The sequence below is a fragment of the Anneissia japonica genome, unplaced genomic scaffold, assembly GCF_011630105.1.
Source record: "Anneissia japonica isolate Jap-2015-1 unplaced genomic scaffold, ASM1163010v1 scaffold6406_len342834_cov151, whole genome shotgun sequence".
In the NCBI taxonomy this organism is placed as follows: domain Eukaryota; kingdom Metazoa; phylum Echinodermata; class Crinoidea; order Comatulida; family Comatulidae; genus Anneissia; species Anneissia japonica.
In genome coordinates, this window is record NW_022738763.1 from 151,325 (window position 1) to 178,388 (window position 27,064).

At 34.9% G+C, this 27,064-nt stretch overlaps 1 protein-coding gene across 2 annotated transcripts; it reads left to right on the plus strand.

Annotated features, from left to right (window-relative positions):
- The first annotated feature begins 2,146 nt into the window (after window positions 1-2,146).
- LOC117117805 (ubinuclein-1-like) lies at window positions 2,147-26,014 on the plus strand. Of its 2 annotated transcripts, XM_033262272.1 has the most exons (14): window positions 2,147-2,429; window positions 3,976-4,074; window positions 6,214-6,315; window positions 7,604-7,753; window positions 7,840-7,964; window positions 9,013-9,397; window positions 10,906-10,973; window positions 12,121-12,290; window positions 14,306-14,384; window positions 15,351-15,482; window positions 16,205-16,348; window positions 17,852-19,611; window positions 21,150-21,230; window positions 25,550-26,014. In XM_033262272.1, the coding sequence occupies exons 1-14, from the start codon at window positions 2,265-2,267 to the stop codon at window positions 25,600-25,602; spliced, it is 3,513 nt and encodes a 1,170-aa protein (XP_033118163.1). In that variant the 5' UTR covers window positions 2,147-2,264; the 3' UTR covers window positions 25,603-26,014. The 2 variants fall into 2 exon arrangements, with proteins under 2 accessions (XP_033118163.1, XP_033118164.1); XM_033262273.1 differs by lacking the exon at window positions 21,150-21,230.
- The last annotated feature ends 1,050 nt before the right edge of the window (window positions 26,015-27,064 follow it).

Sequence of the window (27,064 nt, forward strand, 5' to 3'; positions counted from 1 at the left end):
GCCTGTATATGGTCATGATGTGATGTCATCATGACCATATTTAGGCATGTTACATGTTTTTGTGAAATGAAATTCTGTAGTCTGGACAAGGATTTAAGCTCTGTCCACACCATCAAATTTCCTTTGACAAAAAACTGTTGTATGCCCATATATAGTCATGATGTGCCTATATATGGTCATGATGTGATGTCATCATAACTGTTGTATGCCCATATATAGTCATGATGTGCCTGTATATGGTCATGATGTGATGTCATCATGACTATATTTAGGCTTGTCACATATTTTGTCAAATAATATTTGAAAGTCTGGACAGGGCCTCTAAAGTACTTCACTGAAGACTTTGCTAAAAAGAGTAGTTTAGCTTAGTTGGTAGAGTGTAAGAATGGTACAGTACTCCGAATGGCACTGGATTGATTTAAATAGGTCCGTACTTTCTTTGATTCACCTAAGTGTATTTATTGAATTTAATACAGTATGATACAGCAAAAAATATAAAACTCCTAAAAATATGAGAAATTAACGAAAGAAAGAGAAAGAATAAAAGTAAAATGTAGAAAGATTTTATAGATACAGTGTCTAAATACAAAGTACATTACAATGATATTCACCTGTCATATAATTATACTGTATAACAATAAACAAACAAGGCATTTAAGACAGTATTAAGTTATATTTATGACGGTGTATTCAGTAGTTGAACTTGCTTAAGTTGAATCCACAATGGCATTGAAAAAGTGTTAGACTTTGACTTAAAAATTTGACTTATTTGAGTCAGGCAAAGTTGTCTTGGGCAAGTTTAACTGTATTATAATATGTTTTTTTTTTAAAGGAATTTCAACAAAAATTCATGCCTACACAATGATAAGCTCACTATTTGTTTTGTTGACCTTTGACATAGGCATGCATAGTTGAAGCAATAGGAGGGTTTATATGGCAACATATTTAATAGGCTACTACTCATTCAGACGTGCTTTTGACCTTGTAAAATCTTGTAAATTGAATACTGTAGTTTGGAACAAAAATGTGAAAATTAAATCTTTGAAACTTTATGATTTGTGTCAATAATTTGGTGTCATTAAAATGTTTTATCATGAGAGCTTGGAGGCGCCATTGGAAGCGGTAAGTTCCCTACGGCCACAACTCATCGGACAAAAAAAAAACCTCACTTAAAAATAAAAATTAATTTGTTTTGCGTATAAATACAGTACATTCTAGAATGTTGGAGCAGCTTAATAAAATGATCCAAATTCTTAGTTTATGTAATTGTGGCTAGGCCACAATTGCTTGCCGTCATTGGAAATTAGTCCCCTGATGGTATCCTACAACCACCACTGCATGAGGGTGGCCCATTCAAACTCTGGGCCCTTTACACAGAGGCCTAGTTATTAGCATTTAGTTGAGACTTATTTATACCTTGTTTCACAAACTTAAGTTTTTTAAGATCGTCAGAGGAAAACGGAAAAAAAAATAGAAATAAAATTTTGTTTTATTATGTAGCAGATAGTTTTGCCAAAAACATTCAGACGGAGAAGAAAATAAAAACGAAATTTTATTGGTGAATATAAACAGTAGTAATGGGATGGTTACATGCTTTGAATTTATATAATTAGGAAGAAATTTTCATATATTATTTTTGGCGATTTTAAGGGAGTGGTGGGTGTAAAAAAGATAAAGAAAAACTTCTTTTTTTTTTTGAAATTTTCATTTTTTTCAAAACGGTGCACTAATTGTCCAAAAATCAATTGTTATTTTTGTTTGAATTCATCATTATTGACAGGCAGCAGGTTCACTAAATTTGATATAAAAAAAGTCTTGCCTTAAATAGAAATTATTTTATGAAATAGCTATGGTAAATCAACAACTTTTTTATCTGTCTAATAAGAAGTGGATAATGAATGGTGTTTCAAACAAGAAAAAAAAATGTTTAATTTAATTTATTTTTGGCTACTATTACAATAGAATTTACTAATTTTATATGTAATATTTCTAATTTATTAATTTAATTTAAATAACAAGAATTTGTGTATTGAACAGACGCGTTAAAAACATACACCTGTATGCATACACAATTTAGTTCATCCATATTCATAATGTCACCATGGAAATCAAATTTCGCGCGACCATGTTCCAGTCTGGTTGCATAACGCATGCGCAGTTGTGATGTGACAGCGGATCATGGCGGCCGATTTTCAAAGTAGAGAAGCTTTGCAAAGGATTTTTGTCCTAAAGTAGATTTCTGGACCAGAATGTGATTTTCTACAATGGCAGAAAGAAGAAGAATTATACCTTCTTCGGTTGGACCTTTTATTAAGCAGGAAGAGGCAAAACCAAAGAAGCCAACACTACGATTTACACTATCGTTAGCCGAGTCGAACGAACGAGAATGCTCCGAATTTAGTTTCTCTCAGCTTATGAAAAATGCACTGGTAAGTTAATTCTACAACGAAATTTATGTTGAAAGTAACTCCTATATTTCACTATAAATTGTTCTCGAACTTAATCTACTTTTCCAGTGAATTTTCTGCAGAATTTTATTAGGATTTGTATTGGAATCTAAAAGTCTGTACACCGGCGTGTGCGACTAGAATTTTGACAAATATTTTTGTCTAGATTTTCTTTCCCCGATTCTATCCTTTGTTAGGTATATAGAATATGTGGCAAACCTATTCTAACAGCAGGAAGACGATTAGAATTGATTTGGTCGCCATATTTTTCTCTTTCACTGATTCTACATCGTGTCAGAATCGTAAGAAAAAAGGGTGATGTTCGAAATAGGTAGATGATGCTGTTTATACCGTTTGCGTGCGAAATAATGCGTTCTTATTTATTACGGGTTGTTAGTAGAGAAAAGATAGTGAAATAGTGAACGAATTTCGGTCGAAATTTGTCGCAGTTGAATGAGGGGTCATTTGATAAACGTTTGGCGTATTGTGTATGCATGTTTAATGTGAGTAATTAAGTTATGTGGTGGTTTTTGCGTGTAGGGTCAAGGGTGTGTTGAGCGATGACGACTGCTGCATTCTCTGCTGCTGTACTGGCGTTGCGCGAAGTAGGCCAAGGCACATGGAGTGGAAATTTTGTTTATGGGGAATTTTTTTTGTGGGATTTCGGAAAGGATTTTGATAGCAAAGATTTATGGAATGCTGTGTTTAGATTTAAATACGCTAGGCTAGGCCTAGACTGAAATATCTACAACAGAATATGCTACTGAATTTAATTGATGTGTTAATATAAACTTAGACTATGAATGAATGTTTTTTTATACAGTTGGTTGTTGGTGAAGCAAAATATTTTTAGAAGTTTTTTTTACATAATTTAATAAGTTTTTCATGTATTGTACATCATATGATTAGATAAGGCTGGGTCCTGATATTGTACTGTGACAGTAGATAGGCTAGCTGATCAATTATTTTTAAATTTTGTTTTACTACTTTTTTTTTTTAAATAATTCTACAATATTAAAATTTTTGTTTTATATAATTAACACTGAAATTGTTCAATATTCCAAATAATTTTAAAATTTGTTTCCCTTTTGTTTTTTGGACAAAATATCTTTAAAAATTTGAATTTTGTTGGCTATTTTTTTAATTGATATTTCTTAAAAATACAATTATTTTAATTTTAGTCCTAGGCAACTACAGATAGAAAGTAATGTCATGTTTTGGACAATTTTTGCAAACAAATTTACATAATTTATTCCATAAAATAGTGATTGAACTTTCAATAATTGTTTATTGGTAGTACAATCATAAAATATTTATGATTCAACTTTAAATTAACAAAAATTATTTGATTTGTGATCATTTGTGGTTTATGTAGGAAAAAGATGTTAAAAAAGCAACAATGTTAGCAATTTGAAATATTTCTATGGTTCTAAAAAAATGTTCTGAATACCAAACTGTAACATTGCCATACTGTAATGTAAAATTTTTCTGCAATATCTTTAAAATTGTAAATATTTCATTTATTTAGGGAGATGAGGTTGAACAACCGGAGCCAAAATTCAACGAGCTCGAAGAAGATGACCTTACAGGAATGGCAGCCTTGGCGAGGAAATTTGAACAGAAATATGTACGTATAACTTTAAAATTGGTTTACAATTTATTATAAAAATGAAAATAAATAATAATAATGCTGAATTTTTGCAGCATGTAGATATATGCACTATATAAACAGAAAAGCAAAAAACAAAAAAAAAAATTAAAAAAAATATTTCATAGAAAAGCAGACAAATTTAGGCTCTGTCTGTTTCAAATGTGTGTGCTGTTTTGTCAATATATGGGCATGGTCATCATATCACACCCTTGTATGGGCAACTCACAGGTATTTTGTCATTGACATTGTGGGCAGATTTTTTTAAGCCACTCCACTTTATTTTATTCAAAAATACAACATGGTAAATTGAATATTTAATAAGTGTCCAGATGTTGTTGACTAGGCCTACATCGCTGCTCATAGGACATTAACAAAGAACAGAGTTGAGCATACCATAATATTAAAGTCCCCTTTCCAGGTGAAATTATACATGGGAAATTATGAAGATGTTTGATAAATGCTATAATGATTTTTATAAAAAATATAAAAAATCAGTAAATTATTTAAATTGTGTAATATTTTTAACTGAGAGAGAATAGATTTAGATTTTGTTAAAAAATGTTATAGATTTAATTTATTAGAATTGCAATACTAATTTTTTTAAGAAATGCTTTTAAGATGAAACTGGTATCAGTATGATTATTTAATCCTGCCACAGTCATGAAAATAGAAATATCCTCTATGTTTCATCCAAATGATTGGCTATTTTATGGTGCATGGCTTCATTAATTAATCCTAGACACACCTACACACTGACATCTCTATAATACTGTAATGAACATTATTTTATCACCTTTTTAATTTTAACTTTATTAAAGAATAGAAGTAACATTAACTAATGTTCACTCTCTTTTCCTTATCCCATTAAGTTGGCTTTCTACTCGTATCCAAAGTCGGTCACATGATCATATTCTGTTATTAATATTTGCCAATTATCTATGCCCTGAAGGTCAACGGTTTATCTATGCTTGACTAGCTCATGTTCAGCAAACATCAGCTTATTTTAACTTCATTGTTGTCTGCTTCTGTAGCCATTGCTACAGACAATAAAATCACCATTGGTCAGTTTCTTTCATATTTTTTTTTTTTTTTTGTGATTTTAGAACCTAGGCTGGCCCAAGTAGTAATTCTGATTTAGTTTGAATAATTAGTTCTATCATAACACTCAATTAGAACTAATTAAATAAAAGAAATAAACATTGTTAAAAAAAAAAAAAGAATCATTAAGCATTATTTTGTTATAGCAGTGATATGATGCATGTCCACAGTGGCATGGCGTAAGGAGGACTCTCAGGGCCCGGGGAAGAGAAAATGTCCCTTCACAGTATTACAATTCAATTAAAATTCTATGTGACCTTGGGGTGTCTTGCTGGACCATAATGTAATGTCATGCCTCTGTTAGAAGAGTGCTAGTTATTATTAGGAGGGGCCCAGTGCTTCGTCTCCCAAGGACCATAGGCATTACGCCACTGCATGTCCACATGCGAGGCTTAAATGAGTAATAATAATATAGCATTTACGAGGGAATGGCTAAATAATGTTTTATATAAAATTTGAAAACTTTGTATTACTTTTATGTTATATTTTAGATAAAAGCTTATCCTTGATATTTAATTTGTACACTTAATTTTTCATACATTACTCACATTATATACCTTATAATAAAAAGCAACTACCGCCACCCCTGTGTTCCCCTAACCACCCACTTCCACCCATAATTTTCTTTTATATGAATTCTAATTTGATAATTATGCATTGCAACCGAGAGTATTAATATATAATTGGTTAGTAATTCATGCTCATATGTATCTAATAATAATGAAAATGATAGTACTAGAAAAGCTGATCATTATAGCGCCCTCAATCAATGCTCTAGTTTTGTAATAACACTTAGGGAGTGGATTTGTTGTCTCATAGTATATTCGACATGATACTCTCCGGACTCAAAACTCTACCTGATGATAAGTTGCGTTGGGCTGTGTCGTACGACGCTGTCTGAGTTGACCTTTAAACTGAACATGGCTGTTCATTTTATTTCAAAGTGAGGTCGCCAATGTTTTATCTGGCGACCTTTAATATCTGACTAATAAAATATTCATATTATTTAATTTATAGGGACCGCAGAAAGCCAAAAAGAAGAGGCAACAGATTGAAGATATAATTGACGTTGGCCTTGGCTACGATGAAACTGATCCCTTTGTTGATAACTCAGAATGTGTAAGTTATTACAGTAGAAACCCTCATTTACAAACCCCGAACGAATTTCCGATTTTACGAACGTAATATAAAGGTGATGACGTCATAAAAATTGAAGCGAAAGATTAAAAAAAAAAAAAAAATCCGCTCGAATTGTAACTGTTATTAGCATGCATACAACACAACACACCATACTATACAGTAATATGTAATTCTCAAGTGAAGGAGGCCCTCTTAACGGGCCTTTTCAAAGTCAGTGTTTTTTATGGCTTAACACATGTGCATGCGATAAATTTTATTTATCTTTCAAACATCGTTTTCAGCTTTAAAATTCAACACAGTGCTTGATTGTTTTATTGAATGATCAATATATATAATAAACAAGTATCTATGGAAGTTGTGTTGGAGTAAAATCCACAATCTAGGTATTTAAGAAGGTAAAAATGTCCGACAAAAACAAATTTGTGTAGGGCCTAGAGTGGAATCAGAATGCTTAGAAGCTGCCTACTGTAGGCCTAGGCCCCCTCAGACTTAGCTGCGTAAGCCTGTAGGCCTAGCGTAGGCCTAGTTTATGCCAGTGTAAGTAGTACCAGTGCAAGTATATAGGAATTTGGGTCAACCCCGATTTTACGAATACCCAAATTTACGAACTGCTCTGGGCCCTTGCCGTACGTAAATGAGGGGTTCTACTGTACACTGATTAAAAAAAATGTAATTTTTCATTTTGACTACAAATACAGTTAAAATGTTCCTGTAATCTTAATTGCAAATCTCGTAGAGGGCACAATTACATAAATTCCAACTCTGCTAGGAGGCACATCTGCAGAAAAGCAAGTCTACATTTCCAAATTCTTAATTAGATAGAATGTTCTACTTTTAGCTCCAATGACGAACTCTAGAAACACTCGGCTGATGGACTTGGAGGCTTTTTTTTAGCCAACTGCCTCTATTATACTGCCCTCATGAGGAGCTCTTGAAACACTCAGCTGATTAATAGTTGATTAATAGATATTTTTTAGATCTACTGCCTCTATTATACTGCCCTCATGAGGATGGTTGATTAATAGTTGATTGATTAATTAATCTTTTTTAGCTCTACTACCTGTATTATACTGCCCTCATGAGGAGCTCTAGAAACACTCAGCTGATTGGTTAATAGTTGATTGATTAATAATAGATCTTTTTTAGCTCTACTGCCTCTATTATGCTGCCCCCATTGAAGCTTTCAAGATTGCAAGAACTTGTTTATTTTGAAAATCTGTTAGAGGGTGCCATTTATGAATTATGTTGTTGATGTTTCTGCTTGTAGTATGATGAGTTGATACCATCGATGCTGGATACACAACATGGTGGATTCTACATCAATTCCGGCCAATTAGACTTCAAGGAGATTGATGCTTCTTCGGACGACAGCGAAATTCATGTACATAAGAAACGGAAAAATAATAAATCTGGAAAGGTATGAGCAATAGTTTACCGAAATCATTTTTTTTTTTCTCAAAGTATTTGTTATTTACTAAATATACATTTTTTTTTTTTTTTTAGAAAAAGCGATCAAAATCATCAGAAAGTCGTAATGGGTCCAAGAAGGAGAGAAAGAAGCGCAAATCCTCATCGATGGCGGACACGTCCAAGAAGAAAGCCAAGCGGCACCTTAGCGGTCATCTTGGGTAAGTATGCAATCACACATTTCAAAATAAGGTCAGCCACATGTCCCTCTGTCCGTAAATTTTCATGATAGTGTATACACGTGAGAATAACTCATAAGCAATTAGCGTCTGGTAGTAGTTGTTACAGACTCGGTCCAAGACCAGCGAGTGAAGCAAGGTTGACCGCGAAACCGCAACTTTGAAAAGATTTGGAACCGATTTGCAAGTGACTGAGCTATGAAGGGAAATTTTTTAATTTTGGACAACAACTTCGTAAGCAGTTAGTAAGGGAACTTACCCCAGTTAGCCCAACCCACCATACTTAGACCCTGGGCCTGTACTCCGTGGGTAAGGATGTGCTTAAGACTCAAGATGGAAGTATAAAGGCTAAGCTTTATGCCCTATGCCAGTTATAGCCTAGATAGCTATTAGTATTACTACGGTACTAACTAGTATATACCATAGCAGAAGCATGGGCCCTTCCTTTGCTATGGCAGTATTAAATCAGGGAGGTATTACGTAGGCCTGCATCAAATCAATAATAGGTCCCCTACTACATCTAATCTAGATGGCCTACTAACTATATTTGGTAGAGTAGAAGGCCCTAGGTTTATTTCTATTTTCAAACACAAATAAGAACAAATTCCACAAGTAGATATCAGGGTGATCTAGGCCTCTTTCATGGATGAAATCGTCCATTTTTTAAATATCCCTGACAGTCATCAAACATGCAAATAGTATCATCCAGTTATGCCAGCGTGGTTGTGTTAGCCTAGACGTGATCAGCAATACAAGAGTATACCTCAAAAAGGTGCTTTTGAAACAAGGCATACTTTGCATAGCATTGTCACCTACAAGTAGAACAGTGATATTCGCTATTGACAATCCTTGGCAGCACGTGTTGTGCGCCTAAATAAATAATAAAAAAATAATAATAATGGTCTAGAGACTGGTATATAGATAAATATTGTAGTATGTACAAGTAGGTTTAGATATGGCCCCTGGGACCCAAGCTCCAATCTTAAAATTGCATTGACTAAAATTTTGTATTTTTGAAATATAATTTCAGACGTGAGAAGAAGAAAAAGAAGGATAAGTCTAACCCTCTAACAGTTGCCGAGCTGCTTCAGCGGAAAGCCGAGGTGAACTCTGGTTTTTCCAGTAAAGCAACGGCGAAGACTCCAGTAGCACCAACGCTGAACAACGGGAGCATCACCACGCTTGAAGAGGAAGCCGCAGACCTCATGGGCAGCTTCAACCTGCCGCTCGACAGCGAAATGGAGCAAGCTATGCGGGATGTGATGGTGATGGACGTGGAGAATACTATGGGAATGGCGAGTGATGCCGAGATGAGTGCTTCCGCCAATGAGGGAGATTCTACTAGTGTAGGGTACACTAAATGTCCAGAGGGGCTAAAGGAACCACTTAAGTTGAACATAATGAAGATAAAAGAGGTATGCTTTAACATGTTCGACTGCCAGGCCTTTTTTTTTTCATAGTTTCATCCCATACACCAATGCATAAAGGACATCGCCATAATCTGGTACTGGATTTGGTATTTATATTGCGCATTTCCCTTGCGGTTATGAAGCCTCAGTAATTCAGGAAAACAGTGGTAGGCATAAAATCAGTCATTATTCAGGAACCCATGCATTACAATAGTACAGTCACACAAACAACAAATACAAATATACAGATATAACTATAAAAACACAAAAGGAAAAAGCAGCAAAAAGTACGTCTTGAGTGCACGTTTTTAAAAAGATTAGGATCTGAGTAATGAAAATTATTCCCATCAACTGTAATGAAACACAAAACAAACACGGTATTTATTTTTAGATCATTACTGCTGAGTCTTCCCTAAACCTACAGGGCAAGAATTCACGTTCAGACGACCACTGTCTGTGCGTTTACATGCAATATTATATATTCATATCATATTCATATCTGCAATGGTTACTACATCAGATGCTTCAAATAAATCAGCTGCTGATTTTGAAAGTTTGGATTGAGTTAGCATTTTTCACAAAGAAATTGAACTGACTCTTATCTCAGAAATCTAATTTTTCAATTCGTGAGGTACGACAAGTAGATCAACTGGTGAACTTCGCTAGTTGGCGCAGCATTTTGCAGGAAGAAATTTAACTTATTCCATTTTCTGTAAAGAGGGAATGATTTCAGAAATTTGATTGTCAACTACATTTGTAAAACTACATCTGATGGTCCAATTATATTAGCTACTAAACATGACTTATTTATCCCATAGGAATGCAAATACTGACCCCCGAGGAGTGCTCAGTGTTGATTATTTTTCCCATAGGCTGTCATTACACTGACTTTAAGCATTTGAATGTTCTTGGCTTTGCTTTCTTTCGTTGTTTCTATATTCTTTCCTGACCTGTAAACATTCTGGCATGGTTTGTGACGGTAAACATGCCACAAGAATAATAATAATGGTGATCAATCAATCAATCAATCAATCAAAAAAAGTTATATAGTGTCGTTTTCTATAAAGAACATGGCGCAATACAATGATAGTTGAAAGTTTGAAAGCCTTGCCACCATGTAATACACCTTCCCAGGGGTTCCAAGTAGGAAGAAAACCCTTCCTGGAGATCTGGTTAAATGTCCTCCTTAACATATTTAATTTATTTTGCTGCGCATGCTGATACGCATCGGCCCTGACTTCCATATGACAAATGAGGATAAAGTGGTAAAAAACAAGCAGATATTATGAATTTGCTGGAGATGAGTTTTTTTCCGTGGGGAAGCTTCCTTGCTTGCAGGAGTGGGAGAGGCCGTCCCGATTTCCGGGAGACTCCACTATAGGCCAAAGGTCACATTTATATATCATTCGTTTGGAAACTTTTAGAGTTGCAGGTTAGCATTGAGTATCACTATGATAATACATAGTCAGACACATGGCCTTAGATTAATTACAAAATTGAAATTATATTTGCAGGCTGCAAGGAAATCAGAAGAAGGGAAATGCAAGTTTTTCACCAGTGAAGTTAATGACCTACTTTTAGAGTAAGTTCTAGTTATATCCGGTTATTTTATAATTTGCTATTAATATTATTTTTTGTATCATGATTTTGCATCAAGTATGTGTGAAGTAGTTCCTAGAAAATTGCTCACACGGTTGAAAAGGTCCGATGATGTTGTCAATACCTGTACCAATGCGTAATTGCATCCCATGCGTGTCATTTTGTAGCGAAAACAAGAATGAAGCAATGTTGGAACTAGACTTGCTACAGATTTTTCTTTTTTTTTCAATTGTACCACGAGCGAGAGATCTTGGACTGAACATACGTACTTGCATTAATTGGCTAGCAAAATTGATCTGATGGAATCATGAAGGGAATGACGTAATGTAGGTTGCCATATTTACCTAATTGCAGCAGACTCGGCAACCAATCAACGTGTTCCAAATTTTACAACTTTGTGAGCATAAAGGGAACTTAGCTATATATAGCCCACCTGTCTTCTAAGCCCTTGAACTTCACCCCTAAACAAGGAGGTGTTACATTAATACTTGAAATAGCCTAATAGATGTGTAGCCAGCTAGTAGAACTACCCTAGCTACAGTAGTAGTATGTGCCCTTGACCAAATACTCTTCAAGAAGTGCTACTTCTACATATAGGCTTTATTTTGCCTACACACACAAGTACTTCTACAGTAAAGTAGTAGGCTAGGCCCATTGGCTCAGGCCCTAGGCTTATTTTATTCTATTTTGAGACGCAAAGAACAAGGCAAAAGATTTAGGCCTCTAGAACAGAATACCTTCATTAAATCATATAAAGATTATCGTTACGAAACTTATTTAGGTATGCAGAAAATTAAACAAGCGTAGTCATGCATCGACACCTTAAAATTGAGGCATTTTGTCCCGGCTACGCCTACTTGGCAGTCAGGGCCTAGGCCGTCGCGGGAAATTTATTTAAAAAAAATAATGTTGGGCTGTTAAGATTTACATGAAATATAATGTCCTAGAACCTAATCTCTGCTGGAACAGGGTCGTCAACAATGAGCTCATAATATATCGGATACAATATTATTTTATTTGTTTTGACAAATAAGTCATTTTTTTAGATTATTAATTGTTCATGCGATATTGACATTAATTGTTATAATATAATATTCATAACCATCCTTATTAATCATTTTGTATTTTAGTATTGAAACGCAACTGCGGGCATTATCTTGTGGGACAAGGTCAACCGTGTATAGCCATCTATCCCACCATTTACCTTGTGGCAAAGAGACGCTTTTGAAGAGAGCTAAGAAGTTGAGGCTTAGTCAGCAAGATAGTAAACTGAAAGCACCGCTGCAAAAACTCAGAGAAGGTCAGTGATGTTGTCAAGCTCATGTTATTGCTTGGCAATTGTTGCTAAGCACTAATAGTTGCTAAGAACTTACTGTTGCTAAGTAAGATATTGTTGCTGAGCACTTATTGTTGCTAAGCAATTGTTGTTGCTAAGCAATTGTTGTTGCTAAAAAATGGCAATAAAGTTTGGGCTGTAGTCAAGCTTGTTATTGGCAAGGGTAAATCGCTAATTTTCGACCTACGTTAGTTTTCGACCACTTCAGTTTTCAAACCCCCCCCCCCCCCTTTCCCAACCCCCAGATTTAATAACGATTTTTTAATTATCCATTTATATGTCACTGGTAAAATGATGATATTTTACGATGCAAACAGTGTGAAACACTGACACTGCCCGCAAAAAAAAACTTTTTTTTTCAAATTATGAATTCAAATTTTTATGAAATATGATATTACTAAGGGAGAATAAGAATATGGTGTCATATTACATCTAAAATTGATAACTTCAGAGTGGAAAAATCTATCCCATTTAGTCGAAAGAAAATTTAATTCTAAAAACGTTGAGATCGAAACATCGCCGCTGTCACATGGCTTACAGTAGCAAATAAGAAGAGAGAGGTTAGTTATTATTCGACACCCTATCGTTAACTACTATGAAATTATAGAGGGCGTCCTAAAACAAAGATGACCATTTTTCGCTACTTTTGTAAGACATGCGATCACAAACTGGTCTAATTTTGTATACTTCCATTATAGTAAAAGGATAGTTTACAGTAAAATAGTTTCAAAATAACTATTATTTAACATTTCTATTATTGTTAGGCGAATAAATTTGTATTTTGCCAAGAGATGAAAATTGCAAAAATAGCACTTGCTAAAGCCTCCGAGGGGGTGTCGAAAACTAGCGTAAATTCGGCAAAAGGATGATTACATTTTACAGGCAGGATGCAATTAATTTTATGAATTTGTAGTTAAAAGCTATAAGTTAAATATATATGCATCTGTTAAAATTAGATTCCTGTAATTCTATTGTCCAAAAGTCCGAAAATTACAATGTTTTTAGTCCTATGTCGAAAATTAGCGACTAAACCTACTTCATGTTGTTGCTAAGCAGTTCTTGTGACCACTTAAACAGTCTTTGTTACTTAGCAGTTGTTGCTAATTCTGTGAATCAAATTATATACAGCGAGACGTCCATTTTACGTACCCCTTGGTACCAAGGGGTGTTAGTAAATCGAAAAATTTGTAAACTAGATCGGGTGTCAGTTACCAATACCTAGGCATAGTATCCTTTGACATCGAGTGCCGATAGGCTGATGGCGGCAGTGCAGCTAGAGCCTAGCAGAATTTAGCTTCAATAAAAACCAAATTATTTAAATCGCTGACTTTCTTCCACTTAACAAAATATTATTTTAACTCTTATTCAAACATTTGCATGTTTTATGGCCCTTTCTATTGTGTTCTTTCTAGTTGTTAGATCGCCGAATTGCATTGTTTACATGACACATTTAGCATTCACGATGTCAATAAGTTGCTGACCCCAACACTCTCGTTCATCATTGTGAACATGTGCCCTCAATCCAACGACACTTGCATTGGTAGTTCGTTGTTCTGGTTAAGTTTATTACATTAATATAGTGATTAATATACCAGAAATAGAAAAAAAAAGATCGAACTATTATTATATAAATACAACAAACTTGATAAGAAAAGATATACTTTTTCACTTTTTAAAACGTGTGCAATCAGACTTCTTTAATGGTAATAATTGGTCGATAATGACGTCATCAGGGGCAAAGACCATTCCTAACATCGACGATTCGTAAAAACGAGGTTCGTAAAATGAACGTTTTACTGTATACACAAATCTTAGTGTATTCTGCTAATTTTTTTTTTTGTAGGCCAGCAGTTGAATTGTATTTTGTGCATTATAAATATAACCTTTAATCTTTCGTTGACTTGCTTGCAATGCAGCAGCTCTTAATGTCCATGATATTAACTTGTTTGACTTTAAAACATTGTTTTTAATTCTTGTAGCGGTTGGTCAGGCCATGCCAACTCTACTGGAACGTTACCAAGAAGAGTGCCAAGCAGCCACCCAAGCAAAATATGATAAGTATGTATCCTGTTACACCATTACATAAATTGATCATGAAAATCCATTGCATAGAGTACTACAGTGTTACGTCACGATACCACATGATACTATTCTGTTGCTATTGACGACCCAAAATGCGTTCAACTGGATGCCATTTTCTCCACTTACAGACCATTGATCCCAATTTCTAACGTAATTAAGATGTTGTATCTTATTTTTTTCTTTGTAAATTTTAATTTACGATTAAATGAATGGTAACCAACGTCTGGTTGACAACAAAGGACACAACCTGGTGTTGTGATGACACGACTGTTTTACTCTATATATAAATCCATTTTGGTGAAAATTTTTCCCCTGTTTCAAAAGAGCACACAAAGACAAAGTGTATAATGTATAAAGGATATTATCATTTAGTAATCCTAAGCTTGATGTGGCCAGGCTTAGGGTCACTCTTCCAACTTTGCTCTCAAAACGCACTAATTTGCTTAATTTTTACTCTAGAAAATAGGCATTTGCTAGAATTAAATTGTGGCAAAGTCAAGCCAAACCAGTCACTCATCGCAAAAATTGATTTTTTTTGTTATTAAAACCGGGTTAAAAATTAAAGTAAGTGCTATAAAATGGTAAAAGAATCATTTAAATCTGACATTGCCTTATGAAGTTACAGGAGTTTAAACATACAGCTGTATAAAGAACAATATTTGAGAAATCAGCCTTCGAAGTGTATGATTTCGGGCATTTCTCAGGCAGACCATCACCAAATCATAAAAAAATGGTGTTTTAACATTTAAAATAGGCAAAATAACAGCATAGCATAATGTATAGATATATAAAGGTTAGTTTAGTGCAATAAAATAGATTTCAAAAATGTTGACATTTCAGCATGTTTTGGTCATTATTTCTAAAACATGATTTGCGACAAGTGACTGGTTTGGCTTGTATTCGCCACAATTGTTTGATACCACATTTGTTGTACTTTGTCAGGATAATAAATGGAAAAGAGAAACCAGAAGAGATTAAATCCGAAGAGGATGATGATGGCGGTGGAGACAAGAACAAAACTGGAATCAAAAGCTCTCTTCCCAGGAAAAAATTCATATGGACTGACACCCTCAGGTATGGTATTTTAATGTGAAGAGATGAAAGCGTAAAGCGTAGCAATTAAGCTGTGGGCTTGCAATCGTAGGGTCAGGATTCAAGTTAGAAACAAATACATACATATTTATGTGAATAGACGCCCCAGGGCATTTCTTGTTAAGAAAGGTTTTTGAGGCGGGGTGTTTATTCAAGTAAAGCGTTTATTCGTGCGAGGAGACATGAATAAAACTTTACTTAATTTTCGTCCATCACCAGTTGAAAAAAAAAAAATGAATTTTTTCGATGGGATTTCAGTGAAAAGCTCGTCCACACTATGAAATTGGCTTGCCACATGTTTTTCTCAAATAAAATTTGGTAGTGTGGACAGGTCTTAAGATTTGAATCTGATTGTGTGCCTGTTGTCTTGTGTTGTGCTTTGCTGTGTATGAGCTTCTTTTTTCGAGTCTACTTTTGCAAACTAAAAACGGGCTTCATTTCAAGATTGGCTTCTCAAGATGAAGCCCATTGAGCTTCTATTCGAGATTTTACAGTAGATCATTTACTGGAATCAACTTTGCCAAAGTCATTTGAAAAATGATTGCAGCCTCTCTGTACTAAAGTATACAATATTGCCACATTCTTATGGTAATTGTTCAGTTTAACATTTAGTGACAGTACTCAGGTTTTTGTGATTGCAAGACTCATTTTATAGTTTGATGCAGTCAGTGAACATTAATATATGTGCTTAATCATGCTTGCAGGGATCTGCTGTGCAAGGTGGTGATAGTGAAAGTGAGGGCCTACGAGATGTTGAAGAGCCGGTCACAGTCAGCTGAAGACTACCTCAAGGCCTTTCTAGAAGCAGAAATTAAAGGGTTTTGGCCTCAAGGTTGGATGCAGACAAGGTGAGGATTTTATTATGGGAAAGCATTAGCTCACTTTGAGGTTGGTTTCAGGTCTTAGAAGTGGAAGAAAGTAGGGTGTAGGGTAAAGTTTTTTTGATGTCATTCGTTTAGCAGGTATGTATTGCTGGGTCTTGTTGCAGTTTCTATGCTTTTTTTTTTATTCATTTATTACTGTTTATTTTTTTTTCTTTATTCTGCCTCAGAGTTGTAACTTTACTTGAGGTAGTAGGAACTTTTCGATTGAGTGAACGACGAGCACGTTCACGTCGACTGCAGGCGATCATCAATGTGTTCACTGCTCATGGTGATCCACCGCTGAAATCAGTTTCGATTTCAGTTGATAAGGAGTCAACATGATGACTTTTTGAGCAAGGATCATGCCTTACCATCATGGCGAACCTTCATAGAGTCCGAGATGCGATCCTCTTCGGATGTTTCAGCAATGTGCTTGACGATGAAAATTTTGTGCTTTTGTACAATGCTAATCGACCTGTAAACTCTAAACTTGTTCGATGTCAGAGATGAAATTACTTGAAAATTGCATAGAATTAGGCCTCTGCTTAGGCCTAGTAAGCTCCTTTCAGCGTGTCCGGTATCACCCATCTTGAAAATATGATGTCATACAGTCAACAGGGCGAGTAGATTTGGGTCGACGGTGAAAAAAACGCATGCGCACTACTTGAAAATGACATGTCAAGATGTCAACTATGTTGACGTGAAAATCAAAAAGTGCCTAATGCTGCCATGTTAACATAGCATGGTACTGTATCAGAAAATTTATCCTTCGTGACGAAGCCTAGCATACTGCAGCTACGGTACTTGAGTGTACACAGTCAATAGGCAGTCTTGACTTCATGAGTCTTATGGCTGCCTACTGGTATTAAGAGAGTCTTGGATATTCTTGGCTATTTTTGATAACCAAAAGCAGAAATTAAAGGGTTACTTTTAACCCTTAATTATACCAGATTTCACCCAATTTATCATGTTTAGCTTTTTGACATTGCGATGGGCTAAGAATACAACTCAAGCACTTTCTCAGCTGTGTAGTGTGTTGCGATGCAGCCATTCTGAGGTCGCGATTGCAAAATATTAGATACAATTTCAAATGGTAATTATAGAGAATTTATAGTTAGCATAAAGGTTTATATGTGAGCAAGAACTATGACCTCTTGACCCAAGCCAAAAACAATAGAAGGCTAGCTAGCCTAATAGAAGCAAAGAAATTTGTGTTGAAAACGGTCAATACCAGTATTTCCTTGCCTTTTTGATTGCGGTAAATTCTGACAATGGTTGAAATTCGATTGACTGATGGTAGCAGAAATTATCGCCAGTGGTAAGTTCTCTCCGCACTGTCAAATTGTATGTGACAAATAGGGTGATTCACACAAGTTTGTCACATGAAACGTGATAGTGTGGATGGACTATTAAAATGTATTTCCACATCAACTTAAGATGGAACATTTTTTCTATCATATTAAAATTGTTATTTTCCTCCTTTTTTAGAATGCTTTTTAAAGAATCAAGAAGTGTTCACCAACACTTAACATCCTCAAACCCAGTGAAGCCAAAAAAGCCGTTTGTACTTTTGCACAAGGTCCAACTTGCAAAAAAGTCACCATCCCCAGTTCCACCAGAAACCCCATCTAGTGCTCCAAATCCAGCTCCATCCGAAGCTGTCGCTGGTCTGAGCTACGCCAGTAGTATCCTGAAGGAAATGGCGCACACGAAAAAAGCTGACAACGCTCAGAAAGATGTCCCCACTATTCTTGATTATGCAAATAAGAACAATGCCGCAACAAATTACTCAGTGATATACTCTTCCACTGCCAAGGCTGCTGGCAACACAAGTGCTGCAAATTTACCGTTGCGATTGAGTGGAAATGTTGGTAAAACATCTCCCGTAATGGGTACACAAAGCTCTAATCAACACAGTGTTGAACACCTCCATGCCAAAGATACCAATAGCCATCAACCCCAACTGAATGCTATAAAAACTGCGAACAACAAAAACTTTAATGACTCGTTTGTACATAGTTTGATTGCGAAAAATCTTAAAATGGCAGCAGATTCGGTGGGGTCACAGGAAGGTTTTTCTGATTTAAAACCGCCAGATATGTCGTCTGCATTTGAGTTGCTCGCCGAAGCTGCAATGGAACACAGTGATGCATCCGGTAAAAGCACGAATTTGAAAAGCTTGGGTGACTCTCGGCAGCAGCATAGCGTAGGTATATCTGGTTTGAACCAGTTGAAAACATTGAACAAAGACAAAAATACCCAACCAGTTGTTAGAATGAATTTATTGGATAAAAAGTTATTAAAATCTGTAAATATGGACTTGGCAAATCAAACCAAGCATATGTCGCTGCATAGTAGTCAAGGAACTCAACAGAAAAGTTACGCCAACTCTTCAAGTACTGCAAGTACGCCATTGACAATGCCGAAAGGAACTAATAACGTGACACCTAAATGGTCAGGAAATTCCTACCTCAAAATGGTAGACAAAACAAAACAATTACCGACTCATGCAACGCAGTTTGCGACAAATACGCAACATAAAAACATGTTCCATACTACAATCCATGATGGACATACTGTTTCCAAAGATAAGGATTCATTAATAAGCAGTAAACTGCCCTCTAAGGATGTTAATACTTCTCCTGGAGTAATGAGTAACACAAACAAACAATTTTTAACACCTCAGCATGTTTCACCTAAACGAACTGTTCAGACAAGTGGGTACATGCAACAGCAACGGGGCAGCAATGCTAGCGTCATTCCCCAACGACTATCATCCTCGGCGCCGAAGCAACCATTGTCGCAACATGTAAAACAAACGAATCGTACTAGTCCCTCTCCCTTTAATAGTCAATCTCCAACCGGACCGTCATCCATGGCTGCCTCGGGCCATTCTCCAATGTCTCCCAGAACGTCACCAAGTAGTCCCTCGACGATGTCGGCAAGGTCGCTTTTCCATCATCCGACAAGTCCGCAGCAACAGCAGCCGACAACAGTGGGGGCGGTACCACAAATGAATTTACTTGGTCTAAACTACGCCAATAACTACACAATGCAACAGTTTTCAGGGTTTCAAATGCAGTTCGCAGACATGGCCATGAAGCATTCTGGAAATTTTGCAATGTCTGTAGGTCAGGGGTCACCGGGTCATAGTTTACAACAACAGTCGTCGGCAAATCAAACGTCACCAGAAGCCGTCATTACCGGCCCAGCTCCCGGAACATTTTACTATACTCAAGGTGGATCAAGTAAGTAGATATAGGTATTGATAAATATCGATATGTACTGATATACATTGATTATAATTATTGATGTGTATCAATATTTATAGTGTTAATTGATAGATAATATTGTTTTTTTTTCTGCAAATGCAATTTTTCTAGTCAAAAGCAGCAGCTTGCTTTTTTTGCACTCCTTTTCTTCTTTTGAACTTAGAGAAAAATATATTTTAATAATCAAAGTCAAATTAAGGAGAAACTGTTCAATAAAAAAAGAATGTTTGCGTTTTATATAATTAAATATAATGGTCATTTTTTAGAAGCGAGGACTTTGGCTAAACTGTTTGACTAAAGTTCTATTAATTTATTATTACCAAAATGAGAATCCTGATTGAACTGAAACAATAAATGATTGATAAAAATATTTGCAAACTAAATATTAAATTAAAAGCACATTTGTTCAATTTCTTAAATTAAGTATTGTAGAAAATTGATTCCAGTGTACACAGTTAAAATAATTAAAACTCCACTATCCATTAAAATATTTTTATAATATTAATACACACTGTGTTTTAGTTAACAAAATAAATAAAAACTTAAGAAATTAATACTAGTATACATTGACCCAGATTTGACCATGAGTTTAAAATTTGTCATAATTTTTTTTTTTTAATTTAGCTTGTAGTGGGATCTATCAAAATTTAAATTAAGATATCTTTAAGTATGCATCCTAAATAGCAACCTGCAATGGTGGAATATGTGACGTTACTTGTGAACTGTAATGTTCAAAATGTAATGGTTTGAGCGTAGGATGCAGTAAGAAATACAATAAAAAAAAACTCTCCTAATGCTTTGCTGTTTCAATTCCTACTTGCTACAAAAGCTTATTTAACCCCTTAACTTACTGAAAACTGGTAGTAACCCGACCATAAGCTTAAAAAAAGGTGTCAATTTAAAACGGGTCCAAAGTCGAGAGATCTGCAGTGGCGGAACCAGGAATTAGAAATAGAGGGGGAGCCAGAGGGGAACTTTAACAGAAGGTGGGTCTAGACCACCCCAGCCCCACCATAGTGTTGGTGCTGAAGTAAGAAAATTTATGATTATGGAACCTCTAAATGGCCAGAAATGGCACTCTCAGATTAAAATTTGAATATCATGTTCTATTTTTTCTCCATTTAAAAAAAATATATTTATAATTTTGGAAAAAAAAAATTAGGGGTCCCAGGGCAACTTCCATGCCCCCTCCTAACAAGACATTAAATAATAAATCAGTGAAAACATGCAAATATTATGAATTTGCGGGAGATGATTATTTTAATAGATTCTTGCGGGAGTCCAGGAGGACGTCCCAATTTTCGGGAGACTCAGGTTGCGGAAGACTTTTGACTGCTGCCATCATAACTGATCATTTCACTAAAAAAAAATTAAAACTTGGTGTGTACTAATAAATTTATTTTTGATTTTATTTTTTCGCAAGCTTGTGCCATTTAATTATGAAGCTCATATACAATGCAATTTGTGATTTATGTACATATATTTAACTTTGTACGTGAAATGATATTCTGCAGGTGGCGTGTTTAACACTATGCATGGCAATGCGCAACAACATCTACCTCATGAAATTCCTCAATTCCATCAAACATTTACAGGTAAACCTAGAATGAGATGCACAATGCTATTCTCCATTCCTTCCGCCATGTTTATTAGCTTTATTGTTTGGTAGAATGTGTATGTTTGCTACCTTATCATCCTTTGCCTGGCTGTGCATGGTACTACTTTACTCTACATATAGTAGCTATCAGTGTTACAATAGCCTACCTGCCTTGCTACTAATACATAGTATGTTGCTACACCCCACCCACCTGCTCATGTATGTTGCTACACCCCACCCACCTGCCTGTGTATGATATTGCACCCCACCCATCTGCTTGCCTGTGCATGTTATTACCCCTACCACCCTATCTATGCGTGTTACTATACCCCACCTCTATGTTGCATGACCCTACATAGCTGTATGTCACAAGCAGTACTGTCGTTCCTCTTTCAATAGTTTAATCTACCAGTTGTTGGGTGTTTTCTTTTGTTTACATGGGTTTAACGGATTATATACTGTCCTACAAAAACTTCCTGTATTTGTAATACTCAAGTTCTTGTAAGAGTAAATATTCTTCAACAATCTCTTGTCGGCAAGGCATTTTTGGAATATTTTTGTTTTGTTTACTATGATGGTTTGGTAGTTGGAAATATACTGTGTGTCTACTTAACTTTACCCAAGTTATTGTCAGGGTTTAATAAAGTACTGTAGGTCCTAATCTTTTGCTGGCAATGCATCATGAGACATCTTTTTTTCTGTTTTGTTTTCTTGTTAGTAAGGGGTACAAACAGTACACTAGGGGGAGGGGTAGACAAATTTGTACACTTTTAGATAGTGATGCATGAAAAGGTTATTCAAAATAACATGTAATAATAATATATATACCGTTATGGCCTACTTTAGTTGACTTCACCAAAAAATGGAGAATGGTTTTGCAAAATCAACATTTTTTTATGTACACTTTCAGAGGGGAGGGGATGGGTTTGTACACTTGCAAAAATGTTGATAATTGTGAACGACCTCTAAAGTAATTAGTAGAAAATATAGTATGAACATTTTGTGTATGTGTAACTTTAGCTTAGTTTATGTCATGATAATAATGTAAAAGCTAATCTCTTGTGGGGAATGCATTGTAGGAAAGTCATATGCACTATGCATTGTGGGACATTCTGTTTAGAATATTTTGTTTATTTTATCTCTGGTGGGACATGCATTGTGGGAAAATTTAATTTATTCGCTCTGAGTTGTGGGACATTCTGATATAGAAAAACTATGCAACATTTTCTTGTGTAACTATAAGCATGCGCTTGTCATGTTTAAATTTACTTTACATTATAATGTAAAAGCTAATCTCTGGCGAGAAATGCATTGTGGCAAAATTTAATTTATGCCCTCTGCAAATTAATGCGGTAATGATTCTAATCTGGTTTGTGGCGATTGCTCTCACGGCTAAAAGGCAGATTGTAGAATTTAAAGTTTTTTTTTGTTGGAGATTATTCAGTATTATCTGGCAAGTCGCTAAAACAGATTGATTTAACCCGCTGCGAATATTAAAAGCAGTTGATATTCAGAAGCGGATCTCCACAAGTCATATCTACTCATTAGAACTCGCAAGCCTATTAGTTAATGGCAATTTACGTTGTCTGCGTCTTAAGATCTCCACAAGTTTATGTGTTGCCGAGTAATTAAACCAACTGAAGATGTGCCGTTGCTCGACAGTGGAGATTACCCGATCAAATGCTGCGGTTCTATTCAAGACTTTGTTTGATTAAAGATTGACACACTTTAGCAAATGTCAACACTGACGAACAATCTTTGAATTCACAAGATATTTCAATTCAAGATTGCCAGCTTGATATTTACCCTTAAACCATGTAACGGTGCATTTGATCAATCTTAGTGGTAACTGTAAATTATTATTTTCTTTTTTTATTATGTCACCCTCTTTTTTTCTGTTTATAATTATGTAAACAGTGCCCTCTGTAGTTTGAAAAGCTTGTCATCTATTCAAATTTAATATTCTGTTTGTACTGTAACAAATTTATCTGTTGGATTGTAACCTCTTTTGTGCTTGAAAAATTTTAGCAGAAACTATTTTCAATAAATTTAAAACATTAATTTTCAGTAAGTATTCACATTTTGAACAATATTGTGCAAAGTTTTGTAAAAGTAAATGTTTATTGAAATGTGTATTTTTAGTAGATTATTAGTGGTTAATTAATTAAAATATAATTTGTGAATTAAATTCATTGTATTAATTGACACAGTGAAAGTGGTATGACATAGAATTCCTCTGAATTAAACATCAATAATGATAAATATATCTCTGCTATATTTGGACAAAACTATTCAAATTAAATTAAATTTTCCTTTTTTGTCCAATTCCAAATATTTTAAATTGGAAAATTTGGCTGGACCCCTGGGGATTTACAACAGATATTTTGTCCCTTATCCTGCCTAATTGTCATCCAAGGGTTATTCGAGGAGCAGAGCGATCTGACGTTGGGTTTGAACCGGGATCTGCAGCTAAAAAAACACTTAACCTCTCGACCAAAAGATCAGCTCATTAATAAGATAACAGTAGCATGCCAATTACCGAACATTGGCTCTGCGAGATGTCATCTCTACAACACATGTTGGTGACATTGAGATATGGTTCTCTGCAACGGTACATTCTCTGCAATTGTACACCTGTGTGCCGTTAACCAAACTGCTATAGTATGCCATTGAAAAGCAGTTTAAATTCACAAGCACTTTTCTGTTGGTAGTTTGTAAAAAAGAAAGAAATGTTTCTATTTGAGTTGTTTATTTATAGAATCTGTTAATCTTTTGCTGGGATTTTCTGGGATTCATTTAAGAAGTTAATTAAGAAGTAGTTATTCCAGAATATACAAAAAGACATCCTCCCTTGGTACCAAGAGGTGTTTGGAAAATAGCACGAACCGACAGTGTAGCAGCGTGGTCTACCAGTGTTCTGGTTAGGTTTTAATTTATTATAGTGATTATTATACCAGAAATGAAATAAAAGGTCAAACTTGATATTATGAAGAAAAATATACATTATCACTTTGTAAAACGTTCGCAATCAGACTTTTTTTTGTAAAACCGATGATTCGTAAAATCCATCTTCATAAAATGGACGTTTTACTTTACATCCATATTTCTGATTTCCATCTAGGTGCGTTTCATTTATAGAAGCCATTGTCATTTTTAAAAAAATTTCGGCTAGAAAAATATTTTTTTAATTGTATGTTTTGTATTGTTAGAGCATACAGAAAAATGCAGGAAAAAACAACACTGAATTGACCATTTATAGACTACCATAAAACCTCGAATTGAAGCCCTTGTCGTCTTATTTTTTGCAAACTTTGGAGGGCTTCTTTCTTTGCCCCACCCCCCCCCTGGCATTAAGTCGCCTAAATGACTAATTTATTTTGTTTCTTTGAAATCCATGTATAGTGTTACTGTACGATCTAAAAATGGAGGTCCATGTGCTTCTTTTCGAGACGGGCTTCTTTTTAAGGCCACTTTTGCAAACTGAAGAAGGTGGGGGGGGGTTTTAATTTGAGATGGGCTTCTTATCGAGATTAAGCCCATTGGGCTTTAATTCAAGGTTTTTACGGTATATTCATTACCAGCCAAAAGGGTTGTGTGTTTGATAGAACTGTTTATTAATAATAAAGGCACAATGGATGTGAACTTCTGCGAGCTTTCGTCAGGCTATGTGAGTTAGCTTCAGTTGTTTTGGACATTGTTTACAACGCCCTCTAGTGCCAACTTTTTTTCCTGTCAGGTTTGGTTCCTGGGGCCACCGGCCTTTCAGGTCGAAGGAGTCGGTCATATATATGGGAAACGCATTTGATCATTGGCACCAAAATTTTTACTTCTAATTTTTAATTGAAAATATTAACAGAATTATTATACAAAGCAAACAATTAAAATATTTAATTCTTTATTTTTGAAGCATAGCTTTAGACAGTATCCCTCCTTTGGGACACCCCTATTAGGCCCCAGGGACACTTTTTGGTTCCAAAGATGTTTCCTTATTAAGAGGGTTCAACTGTATTTCTACAGGTACTTTGATTTATCATTTTCATTATTTGTATGTGCATGGTCTGTTAATAGTGCATTTTTCTGATTCTTAGTCATTCACTAAAGCTATATTATTGCATTGCCATTAAACCTGTTATGTTAGCATGTGCTGCTAATTTTTTTTATAGATTTGTATTGTTGAGTTATTAAACAGGCTCTGAGTTAAAATATATATTGATAAAAATTATGTAGTATGATTGATTACGATCTTTTTGGTAAGATTATGTGAGCGCTGTGTTCTTTAATGAAACTTTTACTTTATTGTTTATTTTCGTTCCGTAGATCCCCGGTTCAGTCAGGACTCCTCAGGTCAGATGCAACATCGTATTCCGTAATGAACAGTACTTACCACATGCACCTTACAGTTCTTGTCTGCAATATGAAGTACGGTAACTGTTTCAACGTTGTGCATCCAGCCAGTCTAGTAGTAACCCAACATGTTTCCCTCAAGTTTTCAGACTGACACATATTTGATGTGGATGATGTGCTAAGCTCTGTTTTTTTATAGGCAGTTTTTTTTTTTTTTCTTCTTTTGGGGGGCAATTGAAATGATAACTTTTGTAAACATTCTCCATCATATTTTTAAGAGAGATACAGTACCATCTATATGAACCTAACAACATTAACAAATTTAATGGCTTGCAAGTTGTATATTAAATTACATAGGAATATTACAAAAATAAATATATTACATTCTATATTTTATTAACTTTCAACAAAAAACGAGAACATGAATTATATATACAGATTTTATTTGACAATAACATGTGACATTCCTAAATATGGTCATGATGACATCACATCATGACCATATATAGGCACATCATGACTATATATGGGCATTAACATTTTTTTGTCAAAATTTGATAGTCTGGATATGGCTTAACTACAGTGTATTCTTTTCATAGCCGGTGATTGACTGATTAAAAAATTATATGATACAGTAATTAAATTTAAGCCGGCAAATTTGTTTTTGTTCTATGTAACACTGAAGATTAATAACTTATTGATCCTTTTAAAGGAGCAGTTTCATTTTGTAGGGTATTAGGTCACAGATGGACCTTATATCTTTAATAATAGAATTCTGGATTTGTTTATAATAATTTACTTTTTTCTTATACTTTGATTTCTAATGGGTAGGTTAGCATGAGTCTGGCGCTGGGAAGCGAGTAAGATTTTTTTTTTTTTTTTTAAATTAAATAGGTATTCAATTATGATCTTTTTCTTTTCAATTGGTTATCACTGTTATGTTACATTTTGGAGTCCTGCAAAAAATTACCTTTAACAGTTGATTAAAATAAGGATTATTTAACAAGTACAGTACTTGGTAACTATGTAACACCTCCCAGGTATAACTGGGATTGGTTGTTCATATTTGTGAAACACATTTGCATTTATGCAAAAAATTAATACAGTTACCTTTCAACCATAACTGGCTGTGCGTCGTGGCGAACTATCTTTGGCCGAAGAAAATGATGTTCGTCGCTTCTTCTGTGACTGATGGTCAATATTAATGCAATTTGTATTTATTATTCTGGTGTGCGAGATGTTATTAAAACAGGTCCACAAAATCAATATCTTAACACTTGTGTGAGCTAGTTGTTTATTTAATAACCGTTCAACAAAAAACACTTGTGTGAGCTAGTTGTTTATTTAATAACCGTTCAACAAAAAAATATAATTTTTTTTTTTGCCTTTAGCAAACAGTTAGTTGATTACTGAACACAAAATAAAACTAGTTTTTATATCTGTGGATATATATTTCTTTTTATCAGCAGTTTTTTTGTTACATATTTC

Excerpts from the sequence above, each read along its gene's own strand:
- LOC117117805 (XM_033262272.1), top strand. The coding sequence starts at position 2,265 with ATGGCAGAAAGAAGAAGAATTATACCTTCTTCGGTTGGACCTTTTATT. Across the intron at positions 14,385-15,350 it reads ACCCAAGCAAAATATGATAA|GATAATAAATGGAAAAGAGA; the intron begins GTATGTATCCTG and ends GTACTTTGTCAG. Across the intron at positions 16,349-17,851 it reads CAAGGTTGGATGCAGACAAG|AATGCTTTTTAAAGAATCAA; the intron begins GTGAGGATTTTA and ends CTCCTTTTTTAG.